General features: G+C 33.4%; 2 protein-coding genes across 4 annotated transcripts; both read left to right on the top strand.

Annotated features, from left to right (window-relative positions):
* The first annotated feature begins 2140 nt into the window (after positions 1-2140).
* LOC144575307 (polypyrimidine tract-binding protein homolog 3-like) lies at positions 2141-6676 on the top strand. 2 transcript variants are annotated; one of them, XM_078325400.1, is made up of 14 exons: positions 2141-2267; positions 2483-2574; positions 2675-2746; positions 2880-2956; positions 3051-3144; positions 3884-4016; positions 4127-4191; positions 4431-4480; positions 4577-4618; positions 4971-5022; positions 5405-5473; positions 5573-5641; positions 5738-5881; positions 6084-6676. In XM_078325400.1, exons 2-14 carry the CDS (start codon positions 2518-2520, stop codon positions 6471-6473), a joined length of 1314 nt encoding a protein of 437 aa, XP_078181526.1. In that variant the 5' UTR covers positions 2141-2267; positions 2483-2517; the 3' UTR covers positions 6474-6676. The 2 variants fall into 2 exon arrangements, with proteins under 2 accessions (XP_078181526.1, XP_078181527.1); XM_078325401.1 differs by having other exon boundaries at positions 2265-2410.
* Positions 6677-8469: 1793 nt separating this feature from the next.
* On the top strand, positions 8470-12530 carry LOC144575308 (protein LIKE COV 2-like). 2 transcript variants are annotated; one of them, XM_078325402.1, is made up of 8 exons: positions 8470-8703; positions 9110-9162; positions 9284-9393; positions 9814-9981; positions 10389-10486; positions 10894-11020; positions 11708-11815; positions 12272-12530. In XM_078325402.1, exons 1-7 carry the CDS (start codon positions 8584-8586, stop codon positions 11812-11814), a joined length of 783 nt encoding a protein of 260 aa, XP_078181528.1. In that variant the 5' UTR covers positions 8470-8583; the 3' UTR covers position 11815; positions 12272-12530. The 2 variants fall into 2 exon arrangements, with proteins under 2 accessions (XP_078181528.1, XP_078181529.1); XM_078325403.1 differs by lacking the exon at positions 12272-12530 and having other exon boundaries at positions 8487-8703; positions 11708-12063.

Consider the following 12530-nt stretch of genomic DNA (forward strand, 5'->3'; position numbering starts at 1 on the left):
TATTGAAATTTTCGTGCAAATAAGATTATTTTTTTTATCATAGTATTAGAATTTAGAACTCCTTTTCTCTCTCTACCCCTCTTCATCTAGAATTCACATCCTCTCAGGTTACCGGACCTAGTACAATTGAATCGGATGGTCCAAAACTGTTCTTTTTAACTTGGCACGAATCTCAAAGCTCAAATAATATTGCTCCCCTCAGTCATTCCGAGCAAGAACCGGATAAAATTAAATCTGCGCCGTTCTTTTCAATTGTGGTGAGTTAGGTACCTGAGAGGTTACGGATCCCTTCATCTAATGCTGTTGCATATAGGGGTGCACAAAAAGCTCACGACTTGAAACTCAGTTCGGAATCAATTCGAATTCAACTCGTTAATAACTGGAGTTGAAACTAACTTGAGTCAAAACTGTCTCGAGATTACTAACTCAGTTGATTTATGAGTCAAATCTAAAATACTCCCAACTCAGTTGGACTCGCACCAAACTCTAATTCATATATTTCTAATATTTACATCTCAAAACCTTATACTTGTTTTCCACAATCTACTGTATTGCCACTTGAAACTAAAAAAAAAAAAAAGCATCGCTTCTCAAATGACTAAATCTTATATGTTTGATAATTTTTAATTATATATTATTTTTGTATTTTGTAATTTTTAATTATGCATTAGCTATTGTCTCATTATGTATTGTCTTTAATTGTGTATTATTTTGATATACCATGTAATATTTCTTTTGTTATAATTAAATTAGATTGTCTCACTATGTACTATGTTATGAGTCACGAGTTGACTCACTTCTACCGAATTGCTCGCAAGTTGATTCCAAATTGAAATTTCTGATTCGGAACTGGATTAACACTTTGACTCAACTCGGCTCATGAGTTGAATCCAAATTGTCCTCAACTCGACTCATAAGCAGCCCTAGTTACATATAAAAATGAAATACAAAAAAATACAAAAAAGAAAAGAAAAGGAAAAAACAGGTTGGTTAGGACTCAAAAATTTGTAAAGGTAAAAGTTTTATGTTTGAAAATATAAAATTTATAAACTCTCATGCTCTATCTTATAATAACTTTTTTTAACTCTTTCGTATGAGAAAGAGATTGATGATAGAAGAGGAAGACACTCCTAAACTTAGTTCATTTTAATAAGAGAAAACAAAAAGAGTAAGGAATTTAGGGATATGGGTAATATTTGTTTTTACAATTAAAGTAAATATGTATTTTATAATGATGAGGGTTTAAATGCCCTTTATTTTTCTGTGTCTCCATCATGCCTTCATTTTTTAAATTTTTAATAACTCCAAATTTAAAACTTACAAGTCAAAATAAAATGATTAGATATGATCTACATCATTTTATCTATGCACATGTAAAAAATTATGACATTCCAACTTTATTTTATTTGTCATCGGGAGGTTGTAAAAATGTATTGATGTGAATAATTTGTAGAAGTTAATTTTTCAACTTATTGATTTACATATAAACACAAGTGAAATGTGACAAATTTTTCTGAGCACATAGTGAATATAACATAAATCACGTCTAGAAGTTTTATTTTGACATTTATGTTTTTAATTTTGAGTTATTAATATTTTTAAAAATGGAGGCATGATGGAGACACGAAAAATGGAGGCATTTGAACCCTTCTCTTTATAAATTTTAAGTCAATTTTGATAGATCGGTAAATATGAAAACTTATATAATTTACATAAAAAGAATGAAATTTGTAATGTAGTAACTTTAAGACATTTGAAACGTTAAGATTTAATTTTTTCTTTTTTTAAGAATAAATGCAATATTTATACTTTGAAGAATATATATAGTTTTGAGATTATAAAGAGGCAAATGCCCGGGGCTATATAATTTTGGAGGACAAATACATAGTTTTAGAATTCTAGAAGGTTAGATATGAAATTCCGTCCGAAAGAAGACGAATCGCATCCTCTCAGATATCTCATATTTTGCGTGACTTTTTGGAAAATCTCAATCGTTAAAATGAATTTTGCGCGAATCTCAAAGCTCAAATAATACTGGCCCCTACATCACCCCCGAATAGGCACCGGACACGTCGTTCACGCAAAATATGAGATACCTCAGAGGATACGTACTCAAAGAAGAAAGCGTCTGCGCTAGGAGTTGCAACACATTAAAATCCTTTCCCTTTCTTTCTTATGCGAAAGCCCCCTCTTGGTCTCAAGATCTCACTAAAAAAGGAGGCGAAAGGAGGCTGCTACTTTAAAACCCTATCGAAGTCTCCATTAAGGTATCGAAATCTCCTCTTTTCTTTTCTTTTTTTCTATAATTTTCAGTTCCTCCTTGTTTTAGGGTTCCTTTAAACTTGAAATTTCAAAAACCCGTCCTTTTATGTTCTGGATCTTTCTTTCGGGGGTTCCTTTACCTGCTCGAGTAAGGTCTAAATCTTTCCCGGGAATGAATTTCTCGTTTCTTTTTTATATAAGAATTTGTTACTTTTTGTAGGTGATAGTAGTCAATCGAGAGGTAAGACAGAGAGAATGACGGAGCCATCCAAAGTGATTCATGTGCGAAATGTTGGGCAAGAGATATCAGAGGTAATTTTAGTATGTTAAATAACAATTTTAAATGATTCAAATTGTTCTTTAAATAGTTTGATCAAACTTGGTTTCTTGTTACTGTTATCTTTTTAAATAGGCAGACCTACTTCAATTGCTTCGGCCATTTGGAACTGTCACCAAGGTTGTCCTGATACGCTCGAAAAATCAGGTTAATTTTTAAACTTTTCAATAACAATCTTTTTCTTTAATCAAGATGGAAAAATTGCTTTTGATCTGCAGCATTTTAGCATTTTGACAGGTGTTCAGCTATTTTTTATGTGCATATTTGTTAATTGATGTAGGCTTTGCTGCAAATGGATGAATTAGAAAATGCTATCAGTGCCTTGGAATATTACACTGGTGTGCAACCCAATGTCAGGTAATCAAGCACCTTTTGTCTCTATATTCAGTCTCTTTTATTTGGATAATCTTATAAACAGCGAAAAGCTTTTTTACCTTTAATGCTATTTCAGGGGCAGGAATGTATACCTTCAATTTTCATCCCACCAAGAGTTGACCACAGCTGGGGATGGAGAAGGCAACTCGCACATGAGACAGTCTGATCAGGTACCTTCTTTAATCGACTAATTATGAGACTAAGTTATATGCTCATAATGTCTTTTTGAATGTCAAAATCTTTTACATTAAATCTGAGAGGTGTTTTTGGAATTATATGCTTCCTAATCATATGTTATCAGTATAAATTATCATTAGGTTTACAAAGGCCAAATTTGAATAGTTGAAAATTGGCACTTATAAGGTTTTACTTGAGTTTAACCATAATAATTAAATAGCAAAATATATTAACACCTACTGAGTTCCAAATTTAAAAAAAAATCAACAGTGTCTGCTAGAAAAATGTCCCAAGTGCATTACATATTTCCTAGAACGCAATTGTTTCCTATAATGAAACAATTCCATTTGGAATGCACAAGATAAGTTTGCCATTTGTCAGGACATTTTTATTATTGACCATGAGTAGCAGCAGTTCCAACTACCCTATTTTTTTTAAATAACAAAGCCAATTACATTACTACAATAGCAAGTAACAGTTATGGTAACATGTGATCCAATGTACAGAACCTTGGTGATAGAATATGACATATATCCATAAGGGAAAGAAAAGCCAACTATATGGAGAACATATAGGCCACTTTCAGCATCTCTCTCTCTCTCTCTCTCGCCCCCTCTACTTAAGCGTCTTTCTCGAGTTAGATATATATTCCTCTCACCTCTTACTCTTACTCTTCTCTCTCTTTCATCCATCCCGTTCTCCTCTCTCTGACGGTGGGTCCTGCTCTGAAAGGAATTGCCTCCGAATCGAATTCTCTTAGTAACGATTCACCACATGACGTATCCTATAACTGTCGACATTCTTCACCAAGTCTTTTCCCCATATGGTTTTGTCGAGAAGATTGTCACTTTTCAGAAGACTGCTGGTATTTTTTCCCCTTTAAATCAAATTATTCCAGTAACTTGTGGGTTTTGTTGGTTCTTTTTGTTATGCATTACAAACACATTAGATATTTTCTAAAATTTAATAATGTAGGTTTTCAAGCGCTCATACAGTATGAGCTACAACAGGATGCAATACAAGCAAATGATGCTTTACATGTATGTATTTTTTCTTGCATTAAATTTTATTATTCAATCTGTCTATTTGGAGGTATAGTTTTTATTAGTTCCCATTTTGTTTTATTAATATCTGTGTGTATGAATTATTTTTTTTTCTTGCGGGTCCTTACAGTTACTTTTCTTCGGGCATCCTTAAGAGGTGTTTATATCAATATTTGTGCTTCAGTGATGACTTACCAATTTGATTTTTTCTGAGGTATTTTATTGTTCATTTTCAGGGAAGGAATATATACGATGGCTGCTGTCAGATAGAAATGCAATATTCAAAGTATGTATTTCTGATGATAGAAAATTAAATTTCTCTCTGGTTTACCTTCCTCTAACCGTTTCATTGTTTTTTTTTTCCTATTCTTTTAAAACCCAGTCTTCAGGAGTTGCAAGTTCATTACAATGGTGAACGCTCCAGGTATTTATCTTTCGAGCTTTTCAAAGGCTTGTGGTCTCTTTTTTTGTTTTGGCGTCTTTTTATTTTGAATTTTTTTTTTTTACTTGTTCACTATAAAAACAACATTGAAGTAATGAAAATTTTAAGTTTAGAGATAGGCAATGTGTTATATATTAACTTGGTATTAATTATTATATGATTTTTGAACTGCGTTCTGTTGTTATTTTTTAATAATTATCAAACACTGTACAGAAACTTTTGAATATTTTAATTTCAAGGGTTCTTACTTTATTTTGTTTTCTACTTCCTTTCATGTTAACTACAGTTGCATTTGTGTTGGTCCTTTTTTAATTCAGTTTATTTCTTTGTTCAGAGATTTCACAAACCCTGACCTGCCTGTGGACCACCGAAATAGTTCGTCTCAGGTTTGCTTACCTCTTTCTTCCATCTTGCTTCTCACGTAAAACACTCGAGTAATCCAAAAGAAGAAAAATGAAAAGAACATCTCTTTTCAGCACAAGATTTTTCACAATGGATCTTATATGCTTGCCGAAAATTTGCAACCCTGCAAACATGTAACATGCACTCAGAAAAAAAAAAGGAAAAAGCATTGAACTTTTGTTTATGAAAAATTACAAAATTTATTTTAAGAAAATTTACTCACTGTGAGTCTGCTTAAAACAGTGTAGTGCAAAGAAAAACTCTACCTTTTGGCAGATTTTTTTTTTACTTTAGATTATTTAAAATTATTAGTTGATTGATCAGTTCTTTTTAATTTTTTCCTTCCATGACATTGGTGATATGTAGCCTACTTATGGCGAAGGAGGTGGTTCCTATGGATACAGATCTAATGAAACTAGAGGTGCATATCACCAGGTTTGTGTTTGTATTTGTGCATTAGGTACTATTTAGCTTAAGCTGCATAGATATAATTAATGCATTGTAGCATGACATTTTTTGCATTGACTTGTACAGACGGGAGGTGGATATGGGGGTGCCTCTAATGGCAGGTGTACTCTTTTGATCACCAATCTTGATCCCAGTGTAAGTATATATATATTACCTAACTGTATATCTTATAGGCTTTGTTACTATAATTAATTTTGTTTTTGGCTGCTGCTTTTTTTTTCATGTTTGCAGAGCATGGATGAGGATAAGTTATTCAACCTGTTTTCCATGTATGGGAATATAGTGAGAATTAAGTTCCTTCGCAACAAGCCTGACCATGCTCTTCTTCAGATGTCAGATAATTTTCAGGCTGAGTTGGCCATGAATTGCTTGAGGGTACCTCGATTGCTCTTTTCTTTACTTAATATACAATTTATCTATTTGTTTGGGTTGGGACTTTAATCACTCTTCTTTACTTAGATACAGCTTATCTATTTGTTTGGGTTGGGACTTTTATCTCTCTTCTTTAGAGACAGCTTATCTGTCGGTATGTTGTTTATGCGTAAGGCATGCTATTTATTTATTTTTTAACTTGAAGGGTTCGAAAATGTTTGGCAAGAAGATGGAAATAACCTTTTCCAAGTACCCTGACATAGCACCCTCAGCTGATGCGCGTGACTACGCAAACTCAAGCCTGAGTCGTTTCCACAGTGGATCTGGCAAGAACTATCGGCACTGCACCGCACCAACAAAAACTATACATGTATCGTCACTACCTCGTGAGGTGACGGAGGATGATATAGTTGCCCATCTTGGTGAGCATGGCGCTATTGTAAATACCAAGATTTTTGAGGTACATGGTAAGAGGCAAGCTCTGGTTTCCTTTGATAGTGAAGAGGCTGCGACCGAGGCACTTGTTTGTAAGCATGCGAGTGCAATTGATGGTTCTTTGATAAGGATCTCTTTTTCTCAGACCCATAATTCTTGAGAGATGAATTTGATTGATCAGTGGTGTGTTATCACATGTTCTATTTTTTTTCTTTTCATGTTTAAGTTGGATTAAGATTAATCAAAGTCAAGGTATTTGAGTAGTGTACTGTCTAAGTTATTACTAGAGTTTTATTCGGAAAGTCATTTGTGTACCTTGTATTAGAAATTTATGATGATTTTGTTTTATACAGGGTTTTATGTAATGTTATTTTGATTATGTTCTTTTTAAGTCGTTCGGTAATTCTTTTACAGTAGCATTATTAATTGATTACAGAGTATTTATTACTCATTCAGATATTCATGCTTTATGACAGGTCGTGTTTAATACAAAGTGCGGTCCCTTATACTGGTAAGATGTAAATGACTGCTGCTGCGTAGGTACCTTCATTCAGTGTTTGATCAATAAGAAATCGGTGGATAATTCCACTTTTATTCAAAAAATAAAAGTGCGATCCCACATATAATATGTTCTCTTTTCTCGGCTTATCAAATTTAATCTAACTATATTTTATTTTATCACGCTGCAATATCATGCTATACGATACGATTGATACCAACAAAATATGCAACAATTTGCTATGCTAATACAGCAAAATATGGCATTGTTTTACAGATTAATTTAGCCGAAAATCTTTGCGATAAAATATAGCATCTTCACAAAATGGATATTTTTAGTTTGAACATGCTATACTGACTGTTTTGTGCCACATGATAAGATTAGATAATAATGAGCTTGTATGAGTTTTTGTTCTATTTTTAACAAATATATGAGCACTTGAAAAATAAAGTAGCATGACGTATTTATAGAGAGATGTAAAGTTGGAAAGGTTCGTTCTTCTGCCTTTTGTTTTTACATGATTAGTTATTTTATAGCCTTCTAAAACATTCAGGGCGTGTTCGGTAGCAAAATGTGAGTTACTGTTCATGTGGAAAAAAAAAATTCACTCAGATTGAATTTTTTTTTCTCACGTGAACATTATTTTTCAGTTCAAAATTTTTGCATTCCTATTCCTATTCCTATTCCTATTCCTATTCCCATTCCCTTTGTTCCGCCGAACACGCCCTCAACGTTTATAGTCAAGGGTGGAACCATAAAAATTGAGATTGGAGATGTTAGATATATAAGTGTTATGTAGTTTTATTTTATAAACATACTAATAGTGTAATTTTATATAAAAATAAATAAAACTTTTGAAGGACAAACCTGAAAATTCTTAATTTATAAGAGATGCTTGGTTCATAGAATTAATTTTTTTTGTATTGAAAATAATTTAAGATATTAATTGATGGCGCCTAACAAACAAACCCCCGGTATTAGAAATAGTTATTTGCATATTTAATAGCTATTTACGATGTGAAACTTTCAACTTACCTAAATTTTATACACCATTACAGCTTGAAACTAGAAATAAAACCTAATTGTAAATACTCGTTCGCATGTAACACTGACACACATGTGAATTTAAGATAAAATTACAACAGAAAAATGGCCTAGCCAATTAAACATAGAAATCCAGCTGTTCATACAGAAAATTATATAGAATAAATAAAAGTGAACTAACTGAACTAAACCTCTCTAACTAGTACCAATAGAAATGACTCACTTATATATTCGCTATCATATAAAAATTTAACATAGAATATGTCATAGTTATGAGCTATGTACGATTACAACAGACAATTTAAATTAAATATTGAAAATTTAATCCAAAAATTATATTTTCAAAATAATTTTGAAACATGCAATTTTGTTCGAATGGCTTGATGACTGCAGAGGCGTTATCGTAAGGCGCATATCAGTCGGCCAAGATCTCGGTCTAATCAAAAGTCTATATCCTCTGAGGTAACAATATATTTGAGTCTAGATCAGGACCGTCAATATTCATGCCATAGCAGATTGAACGGTCCGGATATAAAATCAAAATTTTTGTTACTTCAGGTGTTTGAATTCATCAAAACAACAACCCTCTAACTACCAATAATTCCAAGAAGCAAAGAACTGAAGAAGCAACTGTTGCCCATGACCCGCACAGTTCGAGAACTAAAAAAAATAAAAGCTCTTCTTGGTTTGCTGTAAAGAGCCGCGAGCGAGAGAGAGAGAGAGAGAGATGGCGGCTGCGGCGGCGGAGAAAGCGTCAGTGTCCGTACCATTGAGCCGGGATGAGGAGGCAGATCTAGAAGATCCCGTCAAGTCTCCGCCCAGTTCCCCCAATTCCTCCACACGCAAGGTTTCTAGTGCGATCTGAAATTTATGCTTGTTTTGCTATGATTTAATATGTTTGAGTTTATTAGATATATGATTGCTCTTTTCCTCTCCGTTGATCTAGATTTGGAATTAGTTGTTATACTATTTCCATAAATAGAGCTAGAGGTAGTTGGAATTAAGGTATAAACTGCGATCTGAGCAAGTAAACTTTGTGATTTGATTGGAATTTGAAGCAATCACGTGCTTTCTATGATTCTGTACGGGTTACACCCCCCTCTCCTTCTTTTGATTTCCAATCGGGGTCAGCAGTACTTCTAGAGTTCACCATTTACAGTATTATTTTAGCTAATAAGTAAAAACAGTTGTAGCTGATACAACAAGACCACATTGTTAATTTATAGACTTTAACTGGATGTTACTGTATTTAGGCATGTTGCGCTTTTCTTCAGAGTTGGGTGTCGAGAAAATTCATGACTGGAATGTATGTTGTTTTATTCTCCTCTGAGTTATAAATAATGGATTGAGTTTCTTCATTTAGTTTTCCTTTATTTTTGTTATCTTCTAAAATGATGTCTTACTTTGTTAATCTATGCTATTTGCAGTGTAGTGTTGTTTCCAGTTGCTATCACATTTTTCGTCACATGGTGGTTCATTCAGTTTGTTGATGGCTTTTTTAGCCCTCTATATAGACAGATTGGCGTTGATATTTTCGGTAAATTCTCCTTTGAAAATATAGCACTTTCTTTACAATAAGGTGTTGTCTATCTATAGAGAACCAGAAATGCATGTAATCACCTATGATATTTCTATAAAATTTCTGAGTATATAGAAATGACGTCGGCTGGTTGATACTGAAGCACCCCCATTAGATTATAGGTTAGATATTTAAGGTTTCTGAAAACCTAGATAGGCATGAATTGAAGAAGCATATAGACAGATAGCAACTAAGAGGGACAGTAAAGAGATTACTTGCCAACTAGCTAGATCCTTTCTGTACCAACTTGTATATGCTGTTGGTACCAAGTGAGACAGAGTTTAAGTTAGATATCAGCAAATTAAATTTGTGCCTCGGCATATGTTAACATGCATATCATACTATCTCTTATTTCGGTGTCTTCTGTGCTAATTACAGGTCTAGGGTTTCTGACGTCTCTGATTTTTGTATTTCTGGTGGGAATATTTGTTTCATCATGGCTCGGTGCATCCGTATTCTGGCTTGGAGAATGGGTTATAAAAAAGATGCCTTTAATGAGGCACATTTACTCCGCCTCTAAACAGATCAGTACTGCTATCTCACCTGGTATTATTATTGTCATTGTCGTTGTCACCTCACTTTTTCTTTGTTATTAATTTGTACTTTGTACGTGTGTGAAAAGAGTGTGAACCATACTTGCATTGTTTCATAGTTTGGCTATAGGTTTGCTGGAAGCCTTTTTTTGTTTCCCATAAAATGGATTAAATTTTCTTTTCTATTCTTATTACAAATTATGAAATTATGCATTGATGCAAAATGCCCAAGGTGAATTCATCTTGGCAAAGGAACCATGTTGGCCTCTGTCATCACTTAATTTGTTAGTTAAATTCTAAATTCTATTTAATTTAATCGAGTTAGACATTTCAACATGCGCTATGGTATGTCAACAAAACCAAGGAAAAACAAAATAGGATCCATGTACTTGAATAATGTATGGATGTTATGCTATACAGATCAAAATACAACGGCATTCAAGGAAGTAGCTATAATACGCCATCCGCGTGTGGGGGAGTATGCTTTCGGATTTATTACATCAACCGTCCTCCTTCAGGTAGTAATATTTATAGAGTGAGGCTATGGTAATATGCATATCACAGATTGACCCGTGCTATGGATCCATTTCTCTATATTTAAAATTCAAACAATCGATCTGAATCGTTAAACATAATCTTGATATCAAAATGTTCTTGTAGACCAAATTTTATATTTCTTAGTATTTCCATACGATGATCATGTTGAACGGTTCAGATCGACTGTTGATGTTTAAAAACAGAGATATGAGTCCATAGCGCTTCCCGTTGTGTAATATGCATATTACCATAGCCTCATTCTTATTTATCTATAATTTATTCTATTATTCCAAACATTCAATTGCATTGATGAATCATCATCTCATACAAGTTGTAATTTGCGAACTTGATCTATGCACTGCTAATATGCTATCTGTTTCATTTTTAGACCGATAAAGGGGATGAGGAGTTGTGCAGTGTATTTGTACCAACAAACCATCTTTACATTGGGGACATTTTCTTGGTTAACTCTAGTGACATCATCAGACCTAATCTGTCCATCCGCGAGGGCATAGGTTTGTGCAATATCTCTTTTCCTAACTTTGTTTTACAATTGGTTTATCACTAAAATGTTCTTAGTTGTTTTTTTCTAGTTTTGCTTGTACACGTGTAACTATTTTTTGACAAGACATTACTTGATTTGATGTAAATGGAGATGGATAGAGTTTTGTTTATATGCAACCATTTTCATTTCTTGTTCAAAAGAAGCACAAGCCAGAAAAAAATAACACCTTTCTTAATAAATTGATTGTCTAATTCGCTCTTAAATAAATAATTTATAAAATATTTAAAGCATTGGACAGAAATATTGAAACTTTGAGGGGGTTTCTTAATCATTCTTTGAGAAGTAGTTATTGTTAGCTTATTGAACAAGAAGAGAAAAATGAACATTTCAATGGGTGAGTGTCACAATATAGATTTTGAATTTTCACAAGATTGCTCCTTTGTAACGAGTAATAATATCATCTGGTCATTATTGAATTCTGACTTTTTTGGGCTTGTTATAGACCAAGAGTGGAACTAAAATTGAACTGTACATTTGGTCTCAACATTGCATCACAAATGTACCAATATAGTTATAGATTGAAGGATCTTATGGGAAAGTCTTGGTGCCTGGTATCTTGAGTTACAAGTTGCATGCTTTTTTGACTTTAGTAATATAATTATTTTTCATGATATTTTGTAATCTGTGCTGTTTGCAGAGATTATTGTGTCAGGCGGGATGACTATGCCTCAAACAATAGCACCTCTGGAGAGTATCTCACGGACAAGTCAGAGTGTTCAACTCAATAGAATCTCATCATGTTAAGGTTGTTTTATTTATTTGGAGATGCTTAAGGAATCTTTTTTCTAGGTTTATTTGTTTTATGAGGGGTCTATTGCCTCAATTACGGTTTTTCTATTATTCCTCCCTTTCCAAGCCACACAGAACAAATCAATCGGTTGATGTTGTTTATTAAAAAACGGAAGGATGTGAGTGCAACTATTGATCTCTTTTACCTTTAGTGTTGGCCCCCACAAAAATAAACTTAATGACTTCAATCATTTGTTATTTTATTCGTTTTTTGGAGCGGGGGCGGGGGGGAAGATCTTGGAGTTATGTAATGTGGAAGATTCTTGTCTTCACATATCTATTTGTTTAAGCAGGATGGAATGTCTTTTGTAGTTTAATAAAAAAAGGAGGGCATTGGTAGGTTTACTTGCTTTTATTTTATTGAAGAAGAGCATGAAAAGAAAACATAACAAATCTGCATTGTTCACTGCAGTTTTTGTATATCAGGCTACTTGGGGTGGAAGGCAAGAACATACACGGTACCTGTTGTACCAGTCATAATCAGGCTTCAAGAAACACAGTAGTAGCTTGTGAATAGCAGTTCATTTGTTTTTTATGGGTTATTGTTCTCGAGATCATGAGTTTCATATGTTAGTATTAGGGAAATGATTTATGCATGATGTCTGTATGCGTTGCGCAACTTGCGTTGTAGCCTTAACAAATTATATTGAATATAATTACGTCTTCGTTAA

This window comes from Carex rostrata, chromosome 24, assembly GCF_964058835.1.
Source record: "Carex rostrata chromosome 24, lpCarRost1.2, whole genome shotgun sequence".
Lineage (NCBI taxonomy): Eukaryota > Viridiplantae > Streptophyta > Magnoliopsida > Poales > Cyperaceae > Carex > Carex rostrata.

Bases quoted from the DNA above. Each gene is read 5' to 3' on its own strand.
- LOC144575307 (XM_078325400.1), top strand. From the start codon at position 2,518: ATGACGGAGCCATCCAAAGTGATTCATGTGCGAAATGTTGGGCAAGAG. The intron at 4,192-4,430 runs GTATGTATTTTT...GTTCATTTTCAG, and splicing joins AAGCAAATGATGCTTTACAT to GGAAGGAATATATACGATGG. The intron at 5,882-6,083 runs GTACCTCGATTG...TTTAACTTGAAG, and splicing joins TGGCCATGAATTGCTTGAGG to GGTTCGAAAATGTTTGGCAA.
- LOC144575308 (XM_078325402.1), top strand. From the start codon at position 8,584: ATGGCGGCTGCGGCGGCGGAGAAAGCGTCAGTGTCCGTACCATTGAGC. The intron at 9,163-9,283 runs GTATGTTGTTTT...TGCTATTTGCAG, and splicing joins AGAAAATTCATGACTGGAAT to TGTAGTGTTGTTTCCAGTTG. The intron at 11,021-11,707 runs GTTTGTGCAATA...TGCTGTTTGCAG, and splicing joins GTCCATCCGCGAGGGCATAG to AGATTATTGTGTCAGGCGGG.